The sequence below is a fragment of the Melanotaenia boesemani genome, chromosome 10 (genome assembly GCF_017639745.1).
Source record: "Melanotaenia boesemani isolate fMelBoe1 chromosome 10, fMelBoe1.pri, whole genome shotgun sequence".
Taxonomy (NCBI): domain Eukaryota; kingdom Metazoa; phylum Chordata; class Actinopteri; order Atheriniformes; family Melanotaeniidae; genus Melanotaenia; species Melanotaenia boesemani.
In genome coordinates this window covers 11548753-11576444 of record NC_055691.1, presented here as the reverse complement: position 1 = coordinate 11576444, position 27692 = coordinate 11548753, and the positions used below count along the sequence as shown (strand labels likewise).

At 42.3% G+C, this 27692-nt stretch overlaps 3 protein-coding genes and 2 long non-coding RNA genes across 5 annotated transcripts in view; 2 read left to right on the top strand and 3 right to left on the bottom strand.

Moving 5' to 3' along the window:
- Positions 1–7569, bottom strand: part of LOC121646917 (NACHT, LRR and PYD domains-containing protein 9-like) — a 30903-nt gene extending 23334 nt beyond the window's left edge. Inside the window, exons 1-6 of the mRNA XM_041996030.1 lie at positions 7511–7569; positions 7308–7430; positions 6952–7095; positions 3900–3978; positions 3535–3739; positions 1593–3387 (exon numbers count right to left, since the gene is read on the bottom strand). Of these exons, the coding sequence (XP_041851964.1) occupies positions 1593–3387; positions 3535–3739; positions 3900–3978; positions 6952–7095; positions 7308–7430; positions 7511–7566 (2402 nt within the window). The 5' untranslated portion in view covers positions 7567–7569. The remainder of the gene's footprint in view (positions 1–1592; positions 3388–3534; positions 3740–3899; positions 3979–6951; positions 7096–7307; positions 7431–7510) is intronic.
- b3gnt9 (UDP-GlcNAc:betaGal beta-1,3-N-acetylglucosaminyltransferase 9) overlaps positions 1–27692 on the bottom strand; it is a 615230-nt gene that overhangs the window by 585063 nt on the left and 2475 nt on the right. The gene's annotated exons all lie outside the window — the stretch shown is intronic.
- LOC121647017 lies at positions 14344–15532 on the top strand. The gene is made up of 3 exons (XR_006011759.1): positions 14344–14416; positions 14859–14937; positions 15216–15532. It is a non-coding gene; the product is annotated as an uncharacterized LOC121647017 (long non-coding RNA).
- On the top strand, positions 16571–17404 carry LOC121647010. Its single transcript, XR_006011752.1, has 3 exons — positions 16571–16656; positions 16774–16906; positions 17095–17404. It is a non-coding gene; the product is annotated as an uncharacterized LOC121647010 (long non-coding RNA).
- LOC121646930 lies at positions 18607–24858 on the bottom strand. Its single transcript, XM_041996062.1, has 2 exons — positions 22792–24858; positions 18607–20305 (listed from the first exon to the last, which is right to left on the bottom strand). The coding sequence occupies exons 1-2, from the start codon at positions 24799–24801 to the stop codon at positions 20177–20179; spliced, it is 2139 nt and encodes a 712-aa protein (XP_041851996.1). The 5' UTR covers positions 24802–24858; the 3' UTR covers positions 18607–20176.

The window sequence follows — 27692 nt, the reverse complement described above, 5'->3', positions numbered from 1 at the left end:
TTTTTATAATGTTATCCACCATTCACTCTGTATCATTTATGTAAGTAAGGTAATCAAGACAACCTATTTAAAATTAAAAGCAACATTGCCGTTGATCGTGACATTTCATGAAGATACTGGCGTGTCGCGTTGGAATGAGATTTAACGTTTGTGGACCCTGACCGGTGCACATTGCGGGACGACAAAATGTTGCTCCATTCTCGTCTCTCCTGGACTGACGGAGCCCTGCACCTGCTTTCACAGCAATGTGTCATGACATGATCTGGTGTGTCTGCAGCCCGGCGTCTGAGTTTCTGTTGCCACGGTTATAGTGAATAATTAGTAAATAAGTCATTCAAACAAACTGTTATTTAAAGGGTTAAAAATTAATGAGGGTCACCAGAGAGGGCAAAATGAAGTTGTGTATGAGGTGGGTTATGGGATTTGTTCCAGACGTATGTATGGAGGATATCTCAGATACGAATGCGGAGAATATGGCTTAGGATCTGCGACAGATGGGTATACGGAGAATCTCATACACTAGGATTTCTTAAAATTGTGTATATGAAGGGCATCCAATGCTAGGATCTATCATAGATGTGTATCCGCAGCATATCCTATACTAGGATTTGCTATAGATGTGTATACGGAGGGTATCCTATAATAGGATCTGTTACAGACCAATCTTCCCGTATTTCCCCGGAAACAGTCAGGATATGCCGCGGATATGGAGACTTGTATCCTCTTGGATCTCTCCGGATCTTAGGTCTTTTTGTCCAGTGCATTTCTTCTTTGCTGCATGGCCCCATACGCATATTCACACGTGCATGCTCACAAACGTGCTCGTCTCTCTATCTGCTTCTGACTAGATGTTTGAGTGTTGGTACGTTTCTCTGCAGGTACGTTTGATGACTACTGTACTTTTCTTATCATCATTATCCTATTTTTCTTTATGTATCATGTAGTACTGTGGTAGCCTATATTGTTTTGTTTTTTTTTTGTCTGTTTTTTTGTTTTTCTTTTTTGTTTTTTTCATGTGTTTTAGGCAGCAAAGACAACTGTTATTTATAAATTTCAATAGTCCTTTTCTCCCTTTTGCCCCCTCTTCCTCTATCTACCTGTCAGGCTTGGCACTGACATATAAAGACTAAAGGAAATAAGATTACAAGAAAAATAATAAAAAAAATATCAAGGGCAGCCATGTATATAACATGTCTCCCTTGATACACCAAATCTGTCGAGCAAAATATGGCACACAGACCACCATTCGGTATGTTAGGATGCTGGACAGGACAGGGTTAAAAAAAGAAAAGAAAAGAAAAACATGTGAGAGCAGCAGAGAAATCTGACCTGAGAGTTTCCAGTTTACAGTGTGGACTCTTCAGTCCATCAGACAGCTGCTTCACTCCTGAGTCGGAGATACTCAGGTCCAGTTCTGTCAGCCTGAAGGACTGGGAGCTGAGAACTGAGGACAGAGCTGAACATCCTTCATCTGAGAGGGAACAGCTGCTCAGTCTGAAGAGGAAATAATGAGACAAGTAGTTCTCTGTCACATTCTGTCCTATAAAACAGCAGCAGTATATTTCTCCACATCCTGCTATATATGTACTTACAGAGCTTTGTTGGAGGCTTTGACCACTGGCAGCAGCCTCAGAAGAACCTCCTCTGAAGGAGAGTATTTCTGCAGGTCAAACACCTCCAGATCTTCTTCTGATGACAGTAAGATGAAGGCCAGAGCCGACCACTGAGCAGGAGACAGTTTATCTGTGGAGAGACGTCCTGATCTCAGGGACTGTTGGACCTCCTCCACTAGAGAACCATCATTCAGTTCATTCAGACAGTGGAACAGATTGATGCTTCTCTCTTCAGACAAATTCTTACTGATCTTATCCTTGATGTACTGAACTGTGTCCTGATTCGCTCCTGTCAGTGAGCTACTTCCTGTCTGTGTCAGCAGGCCTTGTAGGAGTCTCTGATTGGTCTGCAGTGAAAGACCCAGGAGGAAGCGGAGGAACAGGTCCAGGTGTCCATTTGGACTCTGTAAGGCCTGATCCACAGCTGTCTGATGGAGACGTTGTAGATCTGGTTTATTTAATAACTTAGACCAAACAGAAACTGTTTGTTCTTGTTTCAGCAGGTTGACTCCAGACTTGATGAAGGTCAGACGGACATGAAGAGCAGCCAGAAACTCCTGAACACTCAGATGGACGAAGCTGAACAGCTTCTCCTGGTACAGTCCTCTCTCCTCTTTAAAGATCTGTGTGAACACTCCTGAGTAAACTGAGGCTGCTGTGATATCGATGCCACACTCTGTCAGGTCTGATTCATAGAAGATCAGGTTTCCTTTCTGCAGCTGATCAAAAGCCAGTTTTCCCAGAGACTCAATCATCTTCCTGCTCTCTGGACTCCAGTGTGGATCTGTCTCAGCTCCTCCATCATACTTGACCTTCTTGACTTTGGTCTGGACCACCAGGAAGTGGATGTACATCTCAGTCAGGGTCTTGGGCAGCTCTCCTCCCTCTCTGGTTTCCAGGACATCCTCCAGAACTGTAGCAGTGATCCAGCAGAAGACTGGGATGTGGCACATGATGTGAAGGACTCGTGATGTCTTCATGTGGGAGATGATCCTGCTGGCCTGCTCCTCATCTCTGAACCTCTTCCTGAAGTACTCCTCCTTCTGTGGGTCAGTGAACCCTCTGACCTCTGTCACCATGCCAACACAGTCAGGAGGGATCTGATTGGCTGCTGCAGGTCGTGTGGTTATCCAGAGGCGAGCAGAGGGAAGCAGTTTCCCCCTGATGAGGTTAGTCAGCAGCACATCCACTGAGGTGGACTCTGTAACATCAGTCAGGGTCTCATTGTTGTGGAAGTCCAGAGGAAGTCGACTCTCATCCAGACCGTCCAAGATGAAGACAACCTGGATCTCTTCAAAGCTGCAGATTCCTGCTTCTTTGGTTTCAGTAAAGAAGTGATGAACAAGTTCCACCAAGCTGAACTTTTTCTCTTTCAGCACATTCAGCTCTCTGAATGTCAGTGGAAATGTAAACTGGATGTCCTGGTTGGCTTCGTCTTCAGCCCAGTCCAGAGTGAACTTCTGTGTTAAGACAGTTTTCCCAATGCCAGCCACTCCCTTCGTCATCACTGTTCTGATTGGTTCATCTCTTCCAGGTGGGAGTTTAAAGATGTCTTCATGTCTGATGGTTGTTTCTGGTCTGTGTGGTTTCCTGGATGCTGTTTCAATCTGTCTGACCTCATGTTCATCATTGACCTCTGCAGTCCCTCCCTCTGTGATGTAGAGCTCTGTGTAGATCTGGTTCAGAAGGGTTGGGTTTCCTGCTTTAGCAATCCCCTCAAACACACACTGGAACTTCTTCTTCAGACCAGATTTTAATTTATGGACAAAAAGTTCTGAAAGAGAAGAAGAAATAAGAAGAGTCAGTAAAGACTTGAAGTCTCTGAGGAATGAGGATGTGAATATGTGATGTTTCATGTGTTGAGACATCAGTAAATGTGTCATTTATCCAGCAGCTTCAATCTTTAGAGAAATCCTCTTACTGCTCTGCAGACGCTCAGCCAGCTCCTCCTGCTTCATCCTCCTCAGGAAGTCCACTGTGATCTTCACTAACGCCTCTCTGCTGCTCTTCCTCTGCTCCTCATCCTCACCCTCCAACACTGAGCATTCTGGGTAATCTGGACTCAGAAGCTTCTGGAACTTCTTCAGCTCCTTCTTCACAAAAGTGATCATGTTGTCCTCCAGCAGCTGGAAGAGAAACGATATGAAGGACACAATCAGACTGAAATCATGGAGCCAAACATCAGATCCATGTTGGACACACTGACAATCCACTGGTCTACAAAGGTCAGCATGGAGACGATGTGGACAGAAGAGATGGAAAAGTAGTTGTTGTACATGTACAGACCATAAATATGGAGTCCAGCTGTGTTTGATGCTGCTGGGCAGACTGACCACTGGGAAGCTCTGAGCTCTGCTGGTCCACTCTGTGGAGGAATCAGGAAGAATTGAAATTGTAAAATCCTGAATGAGGTATGTTATAAATAATACTGTAAACAACATAAGAACACACAACATGACGGTGCATGTGGGAATTAGGTATTAAGAAGTCTGGTTTTCCAGGAATAAAAATAGTTTCTGAGACAGTTTGTCGGCTGCTGATGATTCTGGACCTCAGCCCAGACCGGGGTGTGATGGGTCAGCCAGGATTTTCTTTGCCATATTTAGGCCAATACATTTTACAATGTCCTTCAGGATGGGCGGGGGTCAGCCCATGATTTTCCTTGCAGTCATAATGACCCCTTGCAGGGCTTTTTATCCTTAGCTGTGCAGCCAGCATACCACACCATGATGCAGCATGCTACCACACTTTCTACTGTGGTACTATAAAAGGTGTGTAGCAGCTTTGTCTCCGGCCAGCATTTCCTCAGCAGCCTCAGGAAGTGGAGCCACTACTGAGTGTTGCTGACCATCACTGTTGTATTGGTGGACCATGTGAGGTTGTCAGACATGTGCACCCCCAGGAATTTAAAGAAGGAGACTCTTTCCACACACTATATTAATCCACAGTGGAGAAGGGTCTTCTCTCCTACTTCTCCAGTCCATCACCATCTCCTTGGTTTTCCGGTGTTCAGCAGGAGGTTGTTGGCTGTAGCCTCTGGACCTCCTACCTGTATGCTCTCATCACCGCCAAAGATAAGACCCACCACTGTCCTGTCATCTGCTAATTTCATGATGCAGATTGAGTGATAGATGGTGTTCAGAAGGGGAGGACTAGTGGCGGCTAATTTGTATGTTTGGGTAGCAGGAAACAAGATGCTATGTCGGTCAGGACATACGGACTAATGACAAAGAGGTCAGGGATCGTCTTTCCACAGGCTTCGGTGGCCAGGCACTTTATTATGACAACTCAGTGTTGTAACAGTATCTGTGAACAATAATAATAATAAACAAAATATTGCTCCATCAGTTGTTTGGAATAGACTCACTTAAACAAATATACCAATTTGGCATCTAGGAGATCAGTAAAAATCACCCAGCAGTCAACATCTAACCATTTGGCAGTAAATTAAGTTACACAGTGCAACAGCACCCCCTACTGGTTAACATGTATCTTTACCAGCATAGCGCTCTCCTTTCTTTCTTTCTTTCTTTCTTTCTTTCTTTCTTTCTTTCTTTCTTTCTTTCTTTCTTTCTTTCTTTCTTTCTTTCTTTTTCTTTAGAAAAGATTAGAACAAATTTGATCTATATTTGAATTTATATCCTGCCAGTGCATTTGAATATGTGTGGAGATGTAAGCACACAAGCAGACCACAGGGTTAGTGCCAGGGTGGACAACGTGTTAGGCCCAAACCCTCCCTTTGTGGACAGTCTATTAAAAAATGGTGGATCCAGTCACAGATTGGGTGTGGGATGTCCAGGTCAGTGAGCTCCCTGATGAGGATGTTCAGCACGATGGTATTGAACACCGAACTATTTCCCTGCTTCTCAGAGGCTCATAGCAGTGTGGAAGACAGTGGTGATGACATCAGCTGGTGACCTGTTTGCTTTATAAGCGTACTGGTGTTGGTCAAAGTTCTGAGGGGCACACGACTTTAAGTGTAACTCCACCTCCTATTTGTTTGCGTAACTTCAATCACAGCCAAATTTGAAAACTGCTTGAAGATGCAAGAGTTGGGGTTGCGAGGTTTGGAATGATCAGGGAGTGGAGAGTGGGTGGGTCGGGATACACAGGCAGAAATTATTGACAGGAAGCAGCTCAGCTCATTAGCAAAATGGAAAGCGAGATACACAAAGCACCTACGCCAAGGAGAGGTCTTTGGGGTGTCGGTCTCCTCAACTATACATGAACCAGGTGGTCCTGAATTGTATCAGTTTGAGCCGTTAGCGCTGTTACACTGGCCAGTCAGCAGCACCAGCAGCTCTGGAAAATTGTGGAAAATCGCAGCAGGTTATGGCAGCTGCAGGAAGTGCTGCTAGAAGTTGTTGCTCCTACGATTTGAGCTGCTGTATGTTACCAGATAAGGGTCAGCAGGTAAAGAATAAAGTTCGGTGTTACTTTTACATCCCTCAAAAGCAAAATCAACTCTGTGAAAGAACAGAAGTTTGAAACTAGCAGATGTACACCAGATAAGTTCACATCTCTACATATGCGTTGGTGGGTGTGGTTTTCTAGGCCTGCAAGGCAAGGACCCGCCTACCTGCATCTGGAGGGAGATAACCTTTCTATGTCACAAAAAACACAACCTGGTTTTACCCTGTAGAGGATGTTATGAGACATTTTTACCCACAAAATTCCATTTTTAAATAAATTTGAAAAAAATACAAATTTTTATCAACAGTATACATGATTTTCATCACTATTAAGTAATTCTGTGTTGTTTACAGCTCAAAACACATTTTTGAGTGCACTACTCCTTTAAGCTGGTGGAGGACAAGTCTCTCAAAGCTCTTTATAACTACTGAGGTCAGGGCCACCGGTCTGTATTCATTTAGGCTGCTTATGGTGCTTTTCTTAGGAACAGGGACAATGGTGGCTGCTTTCAGGCAGGTTGGGACGGGGGCCTGTTTCAGGGAGGTGTTGAAAATCCTGGTTAGGACTCCGACAGCTGATCAGCACAGGCACTGAGACTGAGTCCTGCTGATTATTCTCAGCTCACCAGAAAAGTGGCTTTTTAAAGGAGAGCTCCCACTTTCTGCAGCTCTCTGAACTCAGACACAGTAAATGTGAAACTGCTGAGAAATCCTCCTGAAAACTTTCCTCTGTGGGAAAAACTCACATGTTTATCACACTGTTTTATTATTGGAGCTTTTATCTGGATGTTTCAGCTGATTTAGTAAAGAACTGAACATTAAATCAGTTTCACATCTGAGCATAGAAACGTGAAAAAGAGCTGAAACACATGTTGGAATAAAAACTGTTCAATCTGACTCTGATACAACATTTAAACCCAGCTCACCTCTGTTCCTCTGAACTGAAATAAGGAGGAGCCTCCATCGACAGGTGGCTCATAAAGGACACACAGCTGGGTCCTGGTCCAGCTTCTGGTCCTGGTCCTGGTCTTTGTTCTTGTTCTGGTTCTGGTTCTGGTTCAGGTTGATTCCTGTGAATAAAGATGGTTTAATTATTTCACTGCTGAATTCTGAAACTGTTCAACATTTTATTAAAATAAGAATCTGGAAGACAAATCAGAATCTAAATTCAAACCATGATGCAGAAACTAGTCTCAGCAGAGACGTCAAGAACTGATTCAACTGAAACTGGTTTTCATCTGAAATATGATCCAACCTCCACTGAACACTGACAGATACTGACTGTTGGTCTGAGGAAACTCCAGCTTTGAACTTAATAACCCGACCCATCGACCGGTCACTCTTCATGGACACACAGCTGGGCTCAGGTCCTGATTCAGGGCTGGTTTCAGGTCCAGGTTTGTTCCTGTGAATCCAGATGTTTGGTGTGAGTTCTGAGCTGTGACATGGAGAAGAGTCATGGACAGTTAGAGATGGACGTCTCACCTCTGAGTGCTTTTAGAGGGAGGGACTCCCTCCTCTCTGTCCTCACACTGATCCATGATGCTGCATTCACATCAGCTCACACACACTTTCTACCTTCACCTGCAGAGGAAACACACATCATTCATCTGAACATCAAGTGAAATCCTCCTTTCCATCATCTGCTGTAGGAAGATCAGCTGCTCCTCCTCTGATTGGCTCTGAGTTTCTGTTTCATATCAGTGTCAGATGGATGCAGTCAGACAGCAGTGAGGAAGAGGAAGCTGCCTTCAGCTGCTGGACTTCTATCAGGACACTAGATGGAGGGATGGAGCTGCAGACCAGCACACACAACGATGATGATGATGACGAAGACGAAGTAACAACATTTTTATTCCCTGACTTTGACTGGAAGTTTCAGTCAGCTGAACATTTGAATCATTTCAGCTGATTCATGATGCAGCAGATCATCTTCAGTGTTAAAAAGATCAGAAGAATTCTTCCTGTTTAGTTTTCAGACTAAAAACTTTCTTCCTTTTTACCAGGAAATACCAGCAGCACCATGTTAGATCTCAGCTGCTGGGAGGCCTTTAATAAAGCAGATGAAAAGTGGAAATTTTTCTTCTCCTTTTATTACCATGAAAAAGAGACTGAAACTAAATCAGATGGAAGATTTGAAATCAGGAAACAGGACGAAATGTTGGACATTTTCTGTCAGCAAACAGAAACTAAAGGATGATGTTAAAGAAGGAAAAATGAAGTGATTCTAGTCTGGATGGAAAGTCTGACTGAAGGAGCAGCAGAATCACACACTGTAGGTTCTGATCCGTTAAACTGCTCCCTGCAGCACAAAGGAGGAAGTCCCTGCTCATCTTCATCATCATCGTCAAGCTGTACAGTGGATTATCGGCTCCATCAAACCTGCACACAGCTTCATCACCGACTACAATCAGACAGTTTAACTGACTTTCATCATATTTTAGGGTTTATTTTGAAAGGTGGAACAGGAAGCGGCAGGAAGCTGCTGAGTCTGACTTTAAGGTGGAGACGACAGTTTGATTCCAGGAAATAAAAACATGACGCAGTTTGTGAAGGAAACAAAAACATCAGCTGATCCAGTTAAAAATCATCATTAACATAAACATCAATAATGATCAGCTGATCATGAAGAAGCTTTAACTTATCAATAAACATCAACTGATCACCATGTAGTTTGATTCCAGTTAATCAATAATCTGATCATCATGTAGATTTTTCTTCAAACAGCAGAGTGATCAAAGCTGGAGCTGAAATCAGAAGTGAACATGTTCTCCAAACATTCCAGAAACAAAGAGGAAAGTTCAGACTTACAGTTTGTTCAGAGATGAAGACGAAGACTCTCCACCCACACAGGTGAGCTGCTACCTGGAATGAGTCAGACTCTACCTGAGATGGAGACAGGACAGGTAGAGACAGGACGGGTAGAAGGGAGGACAGGTAGGAGGGACTCTGATGGTAAAAGTTCCACATTTCAAATGTAACTTTACCTGTCTGACAAGTTCAGATCATCATTCCCTGCATTTCTATCAGGTGAGAGGCAGGTACACCTGGACATGTCTCCAGTCCCCTGCAGGACCAACACAGAGAGACAAACAACCGTTCACACTGACTCCCAGGGAGAATTTAGAGTGAGCAGTTAACATAACCTGCATGTCTTTGAACTGTGGGAAGAGGCCGTAGTACCTGGAGAGAAGCCACGCATACACGAGGAGAACATGCAAACTCCAACCAGGAACCTTCTTGCTGAGGCGACAGTGTTAGACACAACACCACCATGCAGCCTCCTGATTATTAAAGAAATACATGTAAATAAATAAATAAAAAGATCAAAATATGAAAGATTGAACTCAGACATTTATGAAGAAATGAAAAAGTTTCCCCAGAAAAAGAAAAGAAGAAGAAATTTTGTGTCTTTCTGCTGGAGCACAAAGAAATTGTGTATTTGTTTGTGTTGTATTTTGGTTCAAAAGCCATTTTCCTTAAGTTGATTGAACTTTTTGTTTACCTTCATCAGTGTGTGCAGCCACACCTTCATCTCCTCGCTGTGATAACATGTGGTCTGACTGGTCTGACTGGTCTGACTGAGGCTGACTGGCTGCTGTTTAAATGTGTGATTTTCAGGCTACTGAAGCTCTAATGGACCTCAGATCTCTTGAAGTGGACTCTTCATAGATGGGTTTGTCTCTGTTAGCAGATAAATGAGGTGCAGCATCCTTGCATGTAAAGCCACCACTCAGCCACATAAGCTTAAGTTTAAGTTTAGTTTATTTGCAATTTGCAGAAGGAAACCACTTTGGAAAAAACAGTTGCAAGGAACTAAAAGTGCATTGTCACATTTAACATACAAAACAAACATACAACACAGAGACACATCCTTAAACGCATAATACTAAGAACAATAAAAACACTAAATCAATAAAAAAAAACACTGTATAAATAAATAGCAGTAAAAAATAACTAGCTCTTGCGACGGCGCCTTGCCTCGATGCCATCTTGCAGAAGAAGAGAAGAAGAAAGATTTAGTGGATCATCAGCTGAGCTGCAGCTGGAACTTTCTCTTTATTCTACTGGACCCATCCAGCTACAGAAGTTGACTTCAGAGTCTCTGATTGGCTGTTTTCATTGTTCAGAAGTGAATCAAAGACTCATCCTGACACACCTGACAGCACAATCTCTGTCTGTGTTAACAGTCTCCCTCTGCTGGTCAGAAGATGAACTGCATGATGTCAGCTTGATGAACCCAGATGACATGAAGTGTTTCAGTGGTTCAGATACTTCAGGATCATCATTAGAATGAAAGTCATGAGTGATGTTAACCACACTGATGCTAACAGTCATGTGTTCATATTAATGTCCATGATTGTCTCAGGTGTGCTGGAATCACAGCTCCATCCATCTGGAATCAGTAACTGGAGACCAGTATTCAGTCTCAATTCCCAGTGAAACAGGAGGAACTGTCTCTAACAGCTGGATGAAGATCTTTTAATGAACAGAGTTCAGGATTTGTAGCATCAGGTTTCAGATCCAATCACAGCACAGACACAGATCTGATCAAAGTGATCAATGATCTGAAGATCAGCAGTGACTCACAAACTCGTTGCCTCAAAAAAATGGAACTTTTTGTTACCTTGAATGACTTTAATGAACTGGGATGATGTGAGCTTGTAGAAGTTAAATGAAGCTGATAAATCTGAGTTTGCTGGAAGTTCATGAGGGTGTGGAAGAAACTTCATGTGATCAATTCCACAGAAATTAGAAGAGAAGCTTCACAAAATCTGGTTTTATTGAACACAGATGATGACTCCAAGTTAGCTTAATCAGAGTAACCGATGAAGTCCAAGTAGTTGTTGCTTTGCAGCAGTAACTTGCTGTGAGTTAAACTCATGTTCCACCAGCACAGAGCTCTGCAGCAGCTACCTGTCTGGTTTTAATCCCAGCAGCACCTGGAGAGCAGTCACACCAGCTCCCAGCATTCATTAGAAATCCTTCATTTTCCTCATCAGTCATCATTCTAACAGCTAAACCGTCTTTTTATGTCTACAACATGTTTCTAGAAACTGAAACTAAGCTGGAAGGTGGATTATTGCTGATATGAGCTCAATATGGAGACCAGAACATGTTTTCCTGTCTGGATTCCTCACGTTTGAAGCAGGAGATCATCAAGGGTGACATGAGATGATTTATTGATTTATTTACATGTTATTATTCCTAAATCACTTTTTATTCATCACAACAGCCAGAAACAAGAAGATAAAAGAAAAGTAAAGAAGAGAAACTGGACATGACGTCAGAGTTTATTTCTCTTCTTTTACCTCTGAAATCATTAGAAACCTGTTTGTGTCGTTTGAATTATTGATCAACCAAATAAATACAATAAAACTGAATAAAATAGAATAAAGGTCTTTAAAAAACTCAGGCTGGTTTCAACTAAGCTCCTAAACCTGCATGAAATGAATTCATTTGTTAACAGAAGTCATCACCATTTTTCATGAACTCATCTTATTTCCACTGATTCAACTTAAGTTCATTTATTGAACCTTTTACAATCCAAAGTTCATACGACTCATTTCAGATTAGAATTAATAACCAGATTAAAATGAAGTTCTGTCCACTAAATCTATTTAATTAAAGCCAATGTAACATTTTACAGTGTGTGTAACATGTGTGATAGAAATAAAGCTGCTTCGCCCCACTGCTCAACCATTCCTTCACATCTCTGAGGACACGTCTCTGCTCTCCAAGGACCTGCAGACACAGGGAATGGATGTTCTGGCAGCTCAGAGTCTGGCTGAGGGAACAGAGGAGAACCTGAAGAAATCCATCAGAGACTTTGAGGGACAGAAAAGAGCAGCTGATGAGTTTGTGGGTTGGGCCAATAAAAAGCTGCAGGACTGGATAGAAAGCTGCTGATGCAGACCACTCTTCCTGAGAAACATCTCCCATCCTGCTCCCTGTGGACACAGATAACATCAGCTGTGACGGAGGAGGAAGAACTCTTTGTAAATCAGCTGATGACGTGGTCCTGGTGGCTCAGCTGACAGACCAGACTGCACTGACCAGCTCTCAGCAGGCAGGCAGTGATTTGCTTCAGACTTTCAGCCAAGATTTCCTGGAGCTAAATCCTACAAAGACCAAGGAGTTGTGCTGTGGGGGCAGAGAGAGGTTTTTACCCCCCTTAGTATCCAGAGTCAAGCCACTGAACAGGGAGGCGTTTTTAAAATATGTGGGAACAGAGACGGACTCCTGCCGGTCTTTTAGTCACCACGCAGACTCTGATTGGAAGAAAGCAGAAAAAGGCTCCACCTGCTGAGGAAATCTTCAATATTTCATCCTGCTACGGCTTCCTGTCCATCAAACACAAAAGCAAACTCTCTGCTTTCCTCAGTCAGGCCAGCAAAATGATGCTCAGCACAAACAGCTCTTTCTGAGCTGCAGCAGCTCTCTGTGATCAGGAAAACCTCCCAGATCACAGAGGACCATCACACCCTCTTCATCCCTCCTTCCAGCTGCTGCCATCAGGCCCACGCTAGAAAGCTCCTCTGGCCCGTAAGAACATCTACAAACAATCTTTCATTGGCTCTGCAGGACCCATCCTGAACAAGTCCAGCAGCCACCACCGCTCATCATTTCACCTTTTAATGCCACTTTTACACCAGTTTGAACTGGTTTCTTCTTTAATCCTGTTAGTTTTCACTGTCAATGTGTTTTATTGTATTTAATGAAGTCGCCTCCAAAACTTGTTACTGAAGTCAGAATAATAAAACCAGGACCAGCATCCGTCATACTGGACTTCTTCTTCTTTCATGGAGAAAACTGTTGTCCAGCACTTTCATTGATGAGGACACAGTCATTGATTCTGGATCAGTTTCACAGATGTGTAGCCGGCTGGCCCAGAAGCACCAGCAGCGCTTCGGTTCTGTCCAGTTCTGACCTGAACCTGAAGGCAGAGGACCGTCCAGATGCTTCCCTGTTCCCCAGAGAGGTGAGTCCCCGTCCATCCCTGTGGTCCAGACCTCCAGCTCCATCCACCTGCTCTGAATGATGAAGAGGAGCAGCTGCAGAAGGTCTGAGTTTGACTTCATCTCATTAAATCTGGATCTTTTAAATCTCACATTTCAGAAGTTAAAGACTCAAAGCCTGAAAACATCAAGAAATTCTCTAATAAATGAAGTAAAAACTGTCTGAAGCAACTAATGGAAATAAATAAAGGAGCAGAAAGTTTAATCATGAAATTAAATCCTCAAAGATGGAAATAAAAATAAAAATGTGATGAAAATATTTTAATGTGATCTTTATTATTTGGTGGACAGGATATGAGTCTGATATCAAGCTAAGTGTTTACGTCGTGTTATTTCCTTGTTGCATCATCACTGTTCTTTGTTGAACGATCATCATCTAATCCAAAGATAAAAGCTGGATATGCCCGATGTTCCATTCATAGCAACTAGCTGCTGCTCTCTGTGTGTTGTAATCCAGACCCACAGGGTGGATGTGGAACGCTGGAAACAGAAGACACAGAGGAGGAGAGGTGTACATGTTCCATCCATCACAAAGCCTTTTCTTTCTGAGGAGACCAAAGGGCCGAAGGTAAAGGTGACATGATGTTAATAATCAGCATGTGTTGGGATTAACGTGCTATGTGCTGATATAATCACAGACAAAAAGGGATTCTCAGTCTACCGCTGTCCACGTTTCTCCACACAGAAGAACATAAAGACGACTGAGAGCTTCACAATGATTTACACAGCACACATCTCACTTTATTGTTTAAGGCTGTAGTCTGTCAGCCTGGACAATAAAAGCTCATTTTCTTTCTACTGACTAGTTTTTATTCTGCTTTTAGAAACACAGAATTCCTGCACAGAAGCAACGTTATATTGTGAAGATCTTTTGATGCTTTTTAAAACTTTTCCTGCTGGAATATTTTTCTGTCTCCAGCTGTTGTGTTTATTCAGGACATGCCTTCCCTCACATCTCAGTCAACACACGTCCTGTCTGAGGAACATGGAAAACCAAGAAATGGCCACAGCAAGCCTTCCCCACAGTCTGACACATCACAGCTGATCTTACATGTATTTAGCTTTACATGGAAAAAAGAAGTTATTCCAGATGAAGATTTCTGCTCCACGTGGTAACTTCCGCTTTAACTATTTTATGTTGCTGACTACAGCTGTGGTTCAGAGATAGTTTAAGCCCTTTGGCATTCCCAGTGTTTCATATCAAGGATAGAGATCGTGGATTAAGCTCATTTCTTCCTTGTGTCTTTTGTCCAGAGTCCCAGAGACAGGATCCATGCTCACGTTGCAGTATAGTTTATATTTGCTGGAATACAATTATTTAAAGATGTTCTTGGACCCTGATGATGGACGATGATATTATAAAACTATTGACGTATGTATACATACTGTATGTCTACAGTCACATGTTTTAGTCCAACTGTACTTCCTGCTTGTGCAGCTGCTGCTGCTGTATGTTGCTTTTAGATGGATTATGTGTTTCAATCCATCATATTATCAAATGTTCTAGTTTTCTTATTCTTTAGCAAACGTGCTGCTCTGTTGACATCAGACTTGTTCATGTTTGTGTTGGTCGTCTGCTGCAAACACCCCCTTCTATGTGAACGTGCTGGTAGATAGACTGGGCTTTATTAATCCTGGCTTGATTTACAAAGCTGATAACCAGTCACATGACCAGTTATCAGACATTGTTTGCGATGACTGCTACAAGGTACGGCAGCGACAACATGTGTGTTAATAACATGAGTCAATGTTTCTGTGTACTTCAGTTAGAACGGGGTGATATCAGCATTTCATGGGATTCTTCATGTTCACAGCTTGTTTCCCCAACTACCCAACATCTGTGGTCACTGACGGACAGGAACAGAAACCCTCTCCAGAACACGTGTCATCACGGTGAGTTTAGTAATACTAGTTATCACAGCTAAATAAAACATAGTCTAAGAAACATGAAGATGTACTGTGCAGTTTACCAAAGTACAATCTATATTTAGCTATTTGTCAGTGTCTTAACAGAAAGCCTGAGTTCACTTTATAAAGTTTGATGAGTCATGATATTTTTACCATATTAATCCAGGGGAGATACAACTGTGACGATGCATAAATGGTAATATAGTGAGAGTCTACTAGAGTACATGACATTCAGTCTAAGCTAATATATAACATGTGTACAGTTTGATGCAGATGCAGCTGACATGGTGAGAATGTCCAGTGTGGCTTCAGGAGACGATGCACCATCCCTGATGCTACAAAGTGATGGACGTTTACATCCTGATTCATCAGCAGCAAAAAGGAGGCCAGATAACGTGAAGAAGTTGTCAGCTGAACTGTCTCAAAGCAGGAAAACCTGTGTATGGAAGGCAGACTGAACAAGCTTTGTTGTTGATGGTGTTGTCAATGCTGCCAATGAAAAGCTGCAGCATCATGGCGGCCTTGCTCTAGCTCTGACCAAAGCTGGAGGCCACTGATGGAAGCAGAGAGCAAACTCCATGTCCGGAAGTATGGGACATTAAAAACTGGAGAGGCAGCTGTAACCACTGCTGCTAATCTACCTTGTAAAAAGGTCATTCATGTAGTTGGGCCACGTGTCACAAAACCATCCATCTCCAGCAGCGTTGTCCAAAGCAAGAAAAGATTTAAAAACCTGATCTGGAGCATCCTACACAAAGTAAGGAACACAAGCTGCAGTCTGTTGCTGTTCCAGCCAGAAGCTCTGGGAGATTCAGCTTCCCCTTGCGACTGTGTGCAGACATAATAGCGTCCACAGTGAAAGACGAGCACCACAAGACAGAAGTGAAAAATCAGCACCTTCCTGTTCACCTTGTGAAGCCATCGCTCAACCAAATAGAAAGAGCATGTAGAGAGAAACTTCTATCACCTACGTCAACTAACAGCACGACAGCCACAAAGAAAATGAGTCATCATCAAGACCAGCAGGTAGGAATTATCCTCAGAAGTGTCTTTATGTTCCACACTGCTCACTCACAGCAGGAGTTCCACTTGGACAATGTAAAGTGATGATACTGAAAAGTGTTTTATTCAGCCGTGATAACATGTTAGAAAAGCAGAATAGTTTCCAGTAAAATGTCCTCTAGTACAAACCAGCATGCACTGCAGCTTCAATCACAACTAGAATCTGAAATGAAACATTTTGAAGTGTGAAGGAAAAATGAGGAAACAATAACTTAGTAAAAGTGCTGTTCATGGCAGAGATACTGTGTGACATTAAATTGTGCAGCTTTTCTGAATGTTGGGACTGAACGGTGTGAATTTCATGATATATTCACAATGTGATCAAACTCTTTTTTCCATGACAAAGCAGTGATTGTTAGAGCAGTAATTCTAAAGCATTTCCACACATTCATTCCATCTATTTTACTCTCATTTATCTTAAACTTTGTGCAGCTTATTTTTAATGATTATTTATTGATGGATTGATGAGTGAACAAGGTGCTGCTTGGCTTTTGCAGCTGACATCACTGTGGAGAAGGAAGGACACAGACGTTGTTGTTGCTGAACTCCCTCCATGTAAGAGGGAACATTTCTGTGATCCGCCATAGCGAGCTGCGCTCACTGCGACCTCACCAGTGGCTAACAGGCCCAAACAAAGACACAGTGAGGTTCAACATCTGCAGATACCTCAGTTTAGTCCAGCGTCTTATTGCTGGAATGTTTCTCAAACAGCATTTAATCTGTGTTGTTTTCTATCTTCATCTCAATCCTCTGGTTTAGGTTATTGAGCCTCTTTCAGCTTTCTGCCAACCAGTCCAGCGTTGGAAAGAACATTTCCATCCTTCATCATTACACAGCAGGTGGAAAACTTTGTGGGAAACACGCTGAGCTCAGTGGACACGGCCTCTCCAAGGTAAAGTTGCTTTTCATGCATTTTACCTCCACACACCTTGTACAGGAGAAAATATTTAGACAGTGAAACGGCTGACTTCCATGTACACACTTTCTGTTAGAGGACTTTGTCTTTTCTATGTTTCACTTGTAATTTTAGATGATTTTAATTCTACATTTCTTTTAAATCTCTTTTTCTTCCTGTTCCAGATCAGCTGTGACGACTACCAGGCCATTCTGTCCTTTGTAAACACTGACAGAGCCACTGGAAGCTGCTGCTCACTGATACTTTCTGCAAACATCACTTTATATTAACTCTGTTTATATGATTTATAAAGTTGTTCTGGGTCTTATTATGTGCTTTATAAAAGCTTTTTTCTAGTATATATTTCCAGCCATAAGATGAGTGTTTTTGGTGGATCCAGCATCTGATTCATCTGAGGAGGCAGCAAAAAGAGTCGACACATTAGATATCACGTCTCAGTAAAAATGATGATTGATTTGGCTAAAAAGAGGTAAATATCCCAAAAATAAAAGCATTTAAACATATTTGATTTCTATTTAAAGCTTTGTGTTGGAGTAAAAATGGATGCAGCATCGTTGACACAAGTTTCCAAACCCAGACCAGTGAAGCACTTTGTTTGCTGGCTGGTTTTAGCTCTTTGTTCCTACACCTCCCAGTCACACCATCAGTACCTATATACCATATACTAAATGAAATATCCCAGAAAACAAGATAACCTAGATGATATTCCAGCTGCATACTGATAGGATGCAGTGGAGACTAATACAGCAGATATTTTAAAAGGGAAAAGTTGAAGATGAGGAGAAGCTGCTATGGTGAGGAGGAGTGGGGGAGGAGCAACCATCCAGCATCCAGTTCAACAAGATGACAGTAGCTGTGGGCTCATAGTCACCACGGTATATTTCTGTCTGCATGACTGTGTACAAAGTTCACTGTGTGCATGTGGGACTAACTGTCCACCTTTGATTTCAGTGTCTTTTTCTGAAAGAATCAAATATTACTAGATACATACGTCCCCAGAGAGCCAATAAAACGCCGTGTTCTTATTATGTTGAGCGCATGCTTCTAAAACAAACATCAGAACAGACGATACACCTGAATTAATGGTGTGACAGCACATGGCAGCGATGGTAAAAAAGAACATCAGGCAGTGAGGTCCTAATTCTACATTTATACTTCAGTTTTGGGGGGATTTATGTGAACGGTATTGAAGGCTGTCTGCTGGCTGAAAAAGCCCATGTAGTGTGTAATGTACATTAAACATGTTGTATTAATTACCTCTGGACAAATAGAAGGAAGAATATTACTATGTATACAGATTTAAAGTAAATAATACATGAAGTCAAAGTGGAAACGTTTGTTGGGAAAAGTGTGTGACTGATGACGTTTCAGACTGTGTGTTGGTGTAGATGGCGAGGGCGATGATGGAGGCCTTTCCTGCATCACCGGCTATGACCTTTGACACATCTAGAAAGAAGATGTTGATGAGAGGAGAACGTTTGCACTTTCCATCCTCAGTGAATCAGGTTTACAGTCGTTGTTAATATTGTTTACGTCAGGTAAACCAGATCACCAGAGCTGGTCCAGATTCTAAAAAGCAGGTTTTTCCTCCTGCAATACAGACAGCATTTATTTCTAGAAAGCGCTGTGAAGGAAATGAATGGAGACTGAACAGGCAGCAGTTTAAATGTGTTTTATTGAAGAAAGAAGCTTCTAGACAGGGTGGTAGGTAGACACGTAAAACAGCACAGGGCAGATAGTGGCCCAAACAGGCAGAGGAATAAATGTAGAGAGCAGGTAAACACAATCTTCTTCTCATTTCTACTTTTGCTGCATCCACGTCTCCTCTGTCCTCCATCCTTTTCTTGGAGTGTTTGACATGGAAAACAATTGTGCAATGTGCTCAGCGTCAAAGCCTCCAGGATCTGGGCCTCCCACCACTGACTGGGGAAGTGTTTCTCACTGTTTGCACTTTGTTTCCAGTTTTACATTTAATCACCAATATTAACTGATTTAGAAATAAAACAGTTTTATTTCCCTAAGATGTCAATTCCTTTACAATTTACAATATAATGTACATGCATGAAGTCAATGAAATGACATGTAAATAATAAATAAATAATAAGTTGAAGCAAACATCGCCCTGACAGTAACAAGAAATGATTCTCTGCTGCACATTTACCTCTTTATTTGCATTGTAGATGCAGGATTAATCCCATGTTATTTTACTGCTGTTATTGTGCAGATACAGTGTGATACCTGTGGAAGATTGTTATGACCCAGCCTTGCCACAAGGGGCGCAACAGGACCAATAACATAAATACCACGTGAAAAGGTGTGGTTAAGGTGTAATATGTTTTATTTGTTATAAAACTATTTACATGCTTAGATGGTAATTAAAGAAAATAAAGAAAATAAAACCATTCTATACAATAATAAGAATACAAAGGAAGCTTAACAATAAATCTAAACAGAAAACAAAATGGCTACTAATTCCTAAGAACGAAAAGAGCGGGGATTCTCCTAATGAGAATCCCCCTGAAAACTACAATACCAAGCGAAACCCAAACGAAAATACCTGACACGAATCCAAACAAAACTAAACCAAAAACACAACCTCTGTTGCACTGTCAGGAGTTAAACCAATTAATACGAATTACACAAAAGGATCCGCTGATCCACACAAGGCTTACTCACTAACAATCGAATTACACTACTCAGAGAACTCTCACGAAGCGAACTGTGCCCTAATGACACAGCTCCTGATGAATGGTGCAGTCCAGTATTTATTCAGGGGCAATCAGCCCGATGAGGTTCAGCTGAGGAGAACGGGAGCAGCAGCAACGAATCAGCGAGCAGAAGGGGAGGGAGGACCGTCGTCATCTCAGCTCCGCTTGATTGACAGGTCCGATGACCAATCCTAGGCGGCCAGGGCCTAGGCAGCTCCACTTCCTCGTAGCAGTATGATGGACAGGCCGGACGGCCAATCCCAGAAGGCCAGGGGCCGTAACACCCCCTCCCTTAAAAGCTGGCTCCAGCTTCTCCAAAGTTCCATCCATACAAAGGTCCCGAAACAAAAGGGTTAATACACAGATGTATAAACACACACATTTTTTCTTTTCATTTTATACACGGGATAAGGCATCCGCAAACAGGTTGTCCACCCCTTTCTTATGCCGTATCTCTAACTCGAATTCCTGCAGGATAAGTGCCCATCTCATTAACCTCTGATTGTGATTATACATACGATGCAGGAAGGTCAATGGATTATGGTCCGTGAACACTTGGATGGGTACAGGGGAGGATCCCACGTACGCTCCGAAGTGCTGGAGTGCCAATAACAACGAGAGCGTCTCTTTCTCGATGGTGGAATAGTGCAACTGGTGTCGGCCGAACCTACGAGAGAAGTAGCAGATAGGGTGATCAAGTCCATCTGCACCAGCTTGGAGGAGCACGGCGCCTGCTCCTACAGCACTCGCATCTATGTCTAACTTAAACGGTTTTCTTAAGTCAGGAGCGGCTAACACAGGTGCACTTTTAAGGAGAGTTTTGACACTTTCAAAAGCATGCTGGCACTTTGAGGTCCACTTGTACTCCTGCTTAGGACTAGTTAATGACGTCAAAGCTGCCACTACTGTAGAGTAGTTTTTACAAAAAATACGGTAATACCCGGCCATTCCCAGAAATCGGCGCAGGGCCTTCCTGTCTTCTGGAATGGGGAACTCAGTGATGGCACTAATCTTGGCCTCAATGGGGCGCACCACCCCCTGTCCTACCTGTCTCCCCAGGTACGTGACAGTCGCACGACCAAACTCACACTTAGCGAGATTAAGCGTGAGATTGACCTCGGCTAGACGTGTAAATATGGTTTCCAACGCGGCTAAATGATCCTCCCAAGTATCAGTAAACACTACGACGTCGTCTAAATAAGCGGAACAGAACGGGAGATCTGAAAACAACGTGTTAACTAACCGTTGGAAAGTGGCAGGGGCATTACACATACCAAAAGCCATCACGGTATATTGCAAGAAGTTGTCTGGCGTAACAAAAGCAGATATTAACGAAGCCCGAGATGTGAGCGGAACTTGCCAATATCCTTTCAATAAATCGAGTTTGCTAACGAATTTAGCCGTACCAATCGTATCCACGCAATCAATTCGTGGCAAAGGGTAAGCATCTGTAACTGTAACAGCATTTACCTTTCGATAATCGGTGATAAACCGAGGCGAACCATCCGGCTTGGTCTCAACCAAACAGGGTGAGCTCCATGGGCTGGAACTCGGAACTGCAAAACCATTACGCAACAGATAATCAGTTTCCTGCCTCATCTGTGCTCTCTTACCAGGATTGCATCTGTACGGGTGTTGTTTTATGGGACGAGCAGCACCTACATCGATGTCATGCGTAATGACGTGAGTTTGCGAAGGAATTTCCTGAAATATCGAGTTAAATCGGTCCACCAACGAAACTAGCGCAGCTTTCTGAGCAGCCGGCAAATACTCTAAGGTCGACGGGAATTCACTTAACGCTTCCGCGTTCGTCAATCGCGGGGTTAAGCGCGACTCTACGCGGTCCAACAGCGTTACCTCCGGTTCTAACGGTTCCACCAAAGTAAGAGCGATGTGACGGGTTGTAGCTTTTCCGGTAGTTACAACTGCGGTTTGCTCTGTCGCTTCCGTAGGTACACGGCATACATATGCTTTGAGCATGTTTATATGACAAACGCGAGTTTTACGTTTTCGATCTGGCGTACAGATAACATAGTCAGTTTCACTAAGTCGATGCTTAACTACGTATGGTCCCGAAAATTTTGCGCTCAGTGATGTACCGGGCACTGGTAGCAACACTAAAACTTTATCTCCTTCTCTAAATTCACGAACAGTAGTTTTTCGGTCATAACGTCGTTTCATCTTAGTCTGCGCGGTTTGCAATGCCGACGCAGCGAAGGATCTTGAACGATGTAAGCGTTCTCGGAAAGCAGATACGTAATCTAATACATTCTGATGTGCTGGGGTTGCACTATCCATAAGTTTCTCTTTCAAAACCTTCAAAGGGCCTCGAAGTTTGTGCCCGAATACGAGCTCGGACGGACTGAATCCTAATGATTCCTGTGATGCTTCACGAGCGGCGAATAGAATGAAGGGGAGTCCTTCATCCCAATCTTTCACTTCCTGATGACAGTACTTACGCAACATGCTTTTCAACGTCTGGTGCCACCGTTCTAATACCCCCTGGCTTTCCGGATGGTAAGCACTGGACGTCACATGTTTAACGTTTAACTCAGCCAGAGTCTTCTTAAAGATTCTGGACATGAAGTTACTTCCTTGATCTGTTTGCACGATTCTTGGAAGTCCAAAGGTAGAGAAGAATTTTAATAAAGCTCGCACCACTAATCGAGCTGTAATCCGGCGCAGCGGAACTGCGTCCGGATAACGAGTGGTTGGGCACATAAACGTCAAAAGATACATATTTCCTGATTTCGTTCGCGGTAATGGACCTACACAGTCTAAAATTAAGGTTTCGAATGGTTCAGATACAACAGGTATGGGATGTAATGGCGCTTTAGGAATCGACTGGTTTGGCTTACCCATCAGTTGGCATGTGTGACAACTGCGAATGTACTTTACCACATCAGCTTTCAAACCAGGCCAGAAGAAATGTTTTAATATCCGTTGATACGTTTTATTTACACCCATATGTCCTGACCATTGATCGTCATGTGCCAGACATAGAATCTGCTGCCGACAAGGAGCAGGTACCACAATCTGTGTCTCCACATTCCAATCTTCTTCCGCAATCTCAACCGGACACCATCGGCGTAACAATAGTCCACCACCAACAAAGAAGACGCCACGTCCGTCAACGTGACTGTCACGACTCACCACCTTCTCGAAACAAGTGCGTAGGGAGGGATCCTCCCTCTGCGCGGCACCAAGCGCTTCACGGCTGATGGACAGCCAGGAGTCCGCAGGGGTGGGCAGAGTCTTCTGCTCACTCGCATGCGCATTAGAGTCGTCCGCACCCCCATCAGTCTCCGTCAGCTGCTCTTCATCTACAGAAGGGGAAAACAGAAAGCTGTCAGTCAAATCCACATCTTCCTGATCGATGCTTTTATTCTGACGGGCCTGAGCCCGAGTTACCACACAACTGTGAGCTGTTTGCTCTTCACTCAATTGGTCCATGACTTCCAGAGCGGGGGTCACTTTCCCTCTCGCTATGTCATTACCTAGAAGTAGAGAGATATCATCAATGGGCAACTCATCACATATAGCAATAGGAAAACGACCAGAGATCAGCTCTGTTTTTAAGTGAACGTAATGAATGGGACACGGTTCATATCCCTTTCCGATTCCTTTCAGAATGACGCTGTAACCAGCGTAACTGGCCTCCGAAAACGGCAGTGTTTTTGCCAGCATTAAGGTCTGTGAGGCACCCGTGTCTCTTAACACCTTAATCTGTCGCTCTTCAGCGGACAGTTCTGCTAATGCCACAGTTCCTGGCATGGTAAACGGTTGGAAACACGGATCCATAGTGCTCTCACCTTTTGTCACTTTCTCCGAACGTTTCGTAAATCCCACTCCCTTTCCTTTTTGTGAGGAAGAGGAGGGTTTTTCCTTCGCAGCCAGTTTTGGACACTCTCTTATTAAATGTCCCGGCTGATGACAGTAAAAACAGGCTCTCTCTTCAGAGCTTCTGTTTTTGAATGTCATTCCTGTTACACTCTTTTCTTCCCTTTTGAGGGTTGGCTGAAACACAGTCTTATGAGTTAGTGTGTACTCATCCGCGAAGACTGCGGCCGAGAACAATTTATCCACCCGTTGCTCATTTAGATGAACAACTAAACTTTCTGGCAGCTGCTTCTTAAATTCTTCTAACAATATGAGTTCTCTGAGAGCTTCGAATGATTTCACGCTACAAGCAGCACACCATTTGTCAAATAGATTGCTTTTCTCACGCGCAAACTCCACATGTGTGTGTGAGGAGTTCTTTCTATGCGAACAAAATTTTTGACGGTAGGCTTCCGGAACAAGCTCATACGCTTTTAAAATTGTTGATTTTATCGTATCGTAGTCCTGACAATCTAACAGAGGAAGCGAAGAGACCACCTCTTGCGCTTTTCCTGTGATCTTGCACTGAATCAGGACAGACCAACACTCCTTCGGCCACTTCAAGGCAATAGCCACACGCTCAAAAGCTGTGAAAAAGCAATCGACTTCATTTTCTCTGAAGGAAGGCATAAATGAAACAAATTTTGACAAGTCCAATGGGACAGAAGAAGAAGGAGGAGTCGAAGACCTGGAGAGGTCACCTGAGGCTGGTATTACCGTGGCTTTGGTTTGGGCTTCTAACTCCATTTGGCGGATGCGTACTGCGGTTTCGGCTTCGATTTCCATCCTCTTAATCTCAAGCCGTATTTGGCGTTCTTGGGCCTTCTCCTCGGCTTCCAGCTGAAGTCTGGCAAGCCGGAGCTTTACGCGTGCGTTGCACACGGAAGAGTTCGAACCTTCCTCGGATAGCATCGGCTCGAACCGGGGAAGCGTAACAGGCGTGACAGGTCCGTCACTCGCCAGTTTAACCTCTTCCACCTTGTCTGACCCGAGCAGGCCTTTCTGCTCGGTTTCGCCAGAGCCCCACGCTCCAGAAGGACCCGCAGATTCAAGAGGTTCCACAACCACAATCTCAGCCTCATCAGTAGCATCTGTCGCCATGCGCAACACCTTGCGCTCAACCAGTCCAGCCACTACCAGTTCTCTCATTTCCTTTTTCTTCACATACTTAGGTAAAGGTATTTCAAAGAAGTCGGCCAGGACCGCCAAGTCGTCCTTACGACAGGCCTCGATCTGCTCGAGAGTGGGGTTTTCCTTAAACCGCTCCAAGCTGAAACGAGTCATCCTGGAGGTGTCCTACCAATACTCAGTACAAGTCACAGTGGTACCAAAAATAACAAACACAAAACAGACGTTGACGTCCCGCAAACCAAAACCAAAATGTTCAAACAAACTCAAAATCACTGCTCCTACAAACAAAAGTTACAAATATCTCAAAATCTCAAAAGCATCCGGACTAATAATATCCAATAAACTCAAATAATTCCTGGACGAGCCCCCATTATGTTATGACCCAGCCTTGCCACAAGGGGCGCAACAGGACCAATAACATAAATACCACGTGAAAAGGTGTGGTTAAGGTGTAATATGTTTTATTTGTTATAAAACTATTTACATGCTTAGATGGTAATTAAAGAAAATAAAGAAAATAAAACCATTCTATACAATAATAAGAATACAAAGGAAGCTTAACAATAAATCTAAATAGAAAACAAAATGGCTACTAATTCCTAAGAACGGAAAGAGCGGGGATTCTCCTAATGAGAATCCCCCTGAAAACTACAATACCAAGCGAAACCCAAACGAAAATACCTGACACGAATCCAAACAAAACTAAACCAAAAACACAACCTCTGTTGCACTGTCAGGAGTTAAACCAATTAATACGAATTACACAAAAGGATCCGCTGATCCACACAAGGCTTACTCACTAACAATCGAATTACACTACTCAGAGAACTCTCACGAAGCGAACTGTGCCCTAATGACACAGCTCCTGATGAATGGTGCAGTCCAGTATTTATTCAGGGGCAATCAGCCCGATGAGGTTCAGCTGAGGAGAACGGGAGCAGCAGCAACGAATCAGGGAGCAGAAGGGGAGGGAGGACCGTCGTCATCTCAGCTCCGCTTGATTGACAGGTCCGATGACCAATCCTAGGCGGCCAGGGCCTAGGCAGCTCCACTTCCTCGTAGCAGTATGATGGACAGGCCGGACGGCCAATCCCAGAAGGCCAGGGGCCGTAACAAAGATGCTACCATGAGCAGTGTCTGGGGATGAAGGTGCACCAACTCCAAGAGGCCAGAGCAAGCAGGTAGAATAGTTTGGTCTGCATGTGGGACAAAAGATGGAAATGGAGGATTCCAGTTGTACCTGGCAGAAAACATGAAGATTGTCTTCTTGTTTGTGTTTAGTTTTAAAGGACAGCAGGGAGAACATGTTTAGTTTAGAAAAGACTGAACAATACTATAGTTTGCTTTAATGTCCAGCTGTTAACCCATTTTTGTTCCATATTTACAATCACTGAATTAAAGTCTTTCATTTAATGATGGAAATTGTATTTTTGACTTTTCTTAAGTATGTAAATAGTGTAGTTGTGTGTTTGTCAACATGTTTACATGTTTTCATGGGTAACAATTTTGAACATGTTTATATTTAATTATTTACAACTACAGATATTCTATATATATCAGGTTATTATTATTTTAGTACTATCATCATATTAGAAATTGTAATTGTAATAAAAATGTAAAGAGTAAATTTGTGTGTGAAATAGATGCTTATAATAGATGCTACTGTGTGATGGTGGAACTGAATTTGGTTAGTTACTGCCCTCTGCTGGCAGATGGTGGAACTGCAGTTTGTGGAACTGACATATCTCTCCACTTGAAATTCTCATAATAATAATAATAATAATGATAATAATTAATAATAATAATAATAATAGTAAGATAATATTCAGTTTAAAATTATGTAAAATAACCAAGAAGGCAAACAAATGTATTGTTAAAAAGTTTAAGGGGATTAAATAAATTTACAATTCAATGTTTTCTTAAAATGATTTTCCTTTATTTTCTGTGTAGATATTTTTGGAATGAATCATTTATGTCAATTGAACAAACAGAGAAATTATATACAAAAAGAAAATTATGAAAAAAAGAAATAATTAATGTAATAAAAATAATAATCATTGCATTATAAAATAAAATAAAGTTTGAACAAGTTTGTATTAACTGTAAAAAAACACATTAAAGGTTAAACTTTTTCTTTTACAAGGACCAAACTGATCATATCATATTCACATCAGCCTAATTATTATAAACAAGTCAGATTGAACAAAGTAAGAAACCATCTGTGTCAGAAATAAGATAAAATACAAGAAAACATCCTGAATAAATATTAGTCATTTTATCTACATTCTTATGGTTAAATTTGTTCCAAATAGTATTTAGTAACTTGCTCTGCATATAAAAATAAGAAAAAAAAAGAAGGTAAAGTTTGTTCAAACAACTCATCTTGACCACATTTACTTTTTATAATCTCAATTATTTTAGAAGATGAATAAAAGTCGTTCTTACAGGAAATAATTATGGCTTTAGTTTGGAAATACCTACAATTATAAATAAATAATTTTCCCAATAATATCAAATTAAGTAAATATTCAGCTGTTTTATTATAATTTTCTAAACATCACACAATTATCAGCCAGCAGAGAGAAAATAATTCTTCTTAACTGAAGCCGGCCTTGTAGAATGATCCTGAAGTGATTAAATGCTTCATATAAGCTCCATGTTTCTCCAACAAAACACAAAATTTCATGTATTAAATTATTTCTGACCTCAGACGTTTTGCGGGACATTTTAAAAAATGAGTTTACAAATAAAAGTTCTTCATTTTTATTATTTATAATCATTTTTCCAGCTTTATATTGTTTTGAAAATGTTCTTATAAAAAGGAAAATCCTCAACTTTTTGTTCCATAACTCATCACAAGACTCCATTTCTTCCATCTTAAAAAATCTCAGCACAGATTCATGTTTGAATAAAACAACTTAACTCACTAAAGATCGGAACGGGTTTGGGATGATTTTCAGAGACTTTTATAAAGTTTCATGGACAGTTTAGTTGATACTGACGGCAAAATGTGTCATGATCCAATAAAACTCCTTTTAACGGGC

Coding starts and splice junctions, on each gene's coding strand:
- LOC121646930 (XM_041996062.1), bottom strand. CDS start 24,801: ATGACTCGTTTCAGCTTGGAGCGGTTTAAGGAAAACCCCACTCTCGAG. Junction 20,306..22,791: donor GCACTTGTTTCGAGAAGGTG/GTGAGTCGTGAC, acceptor CTTCTCTCGTAG/GTTCGGCCGACACCAGTTGC.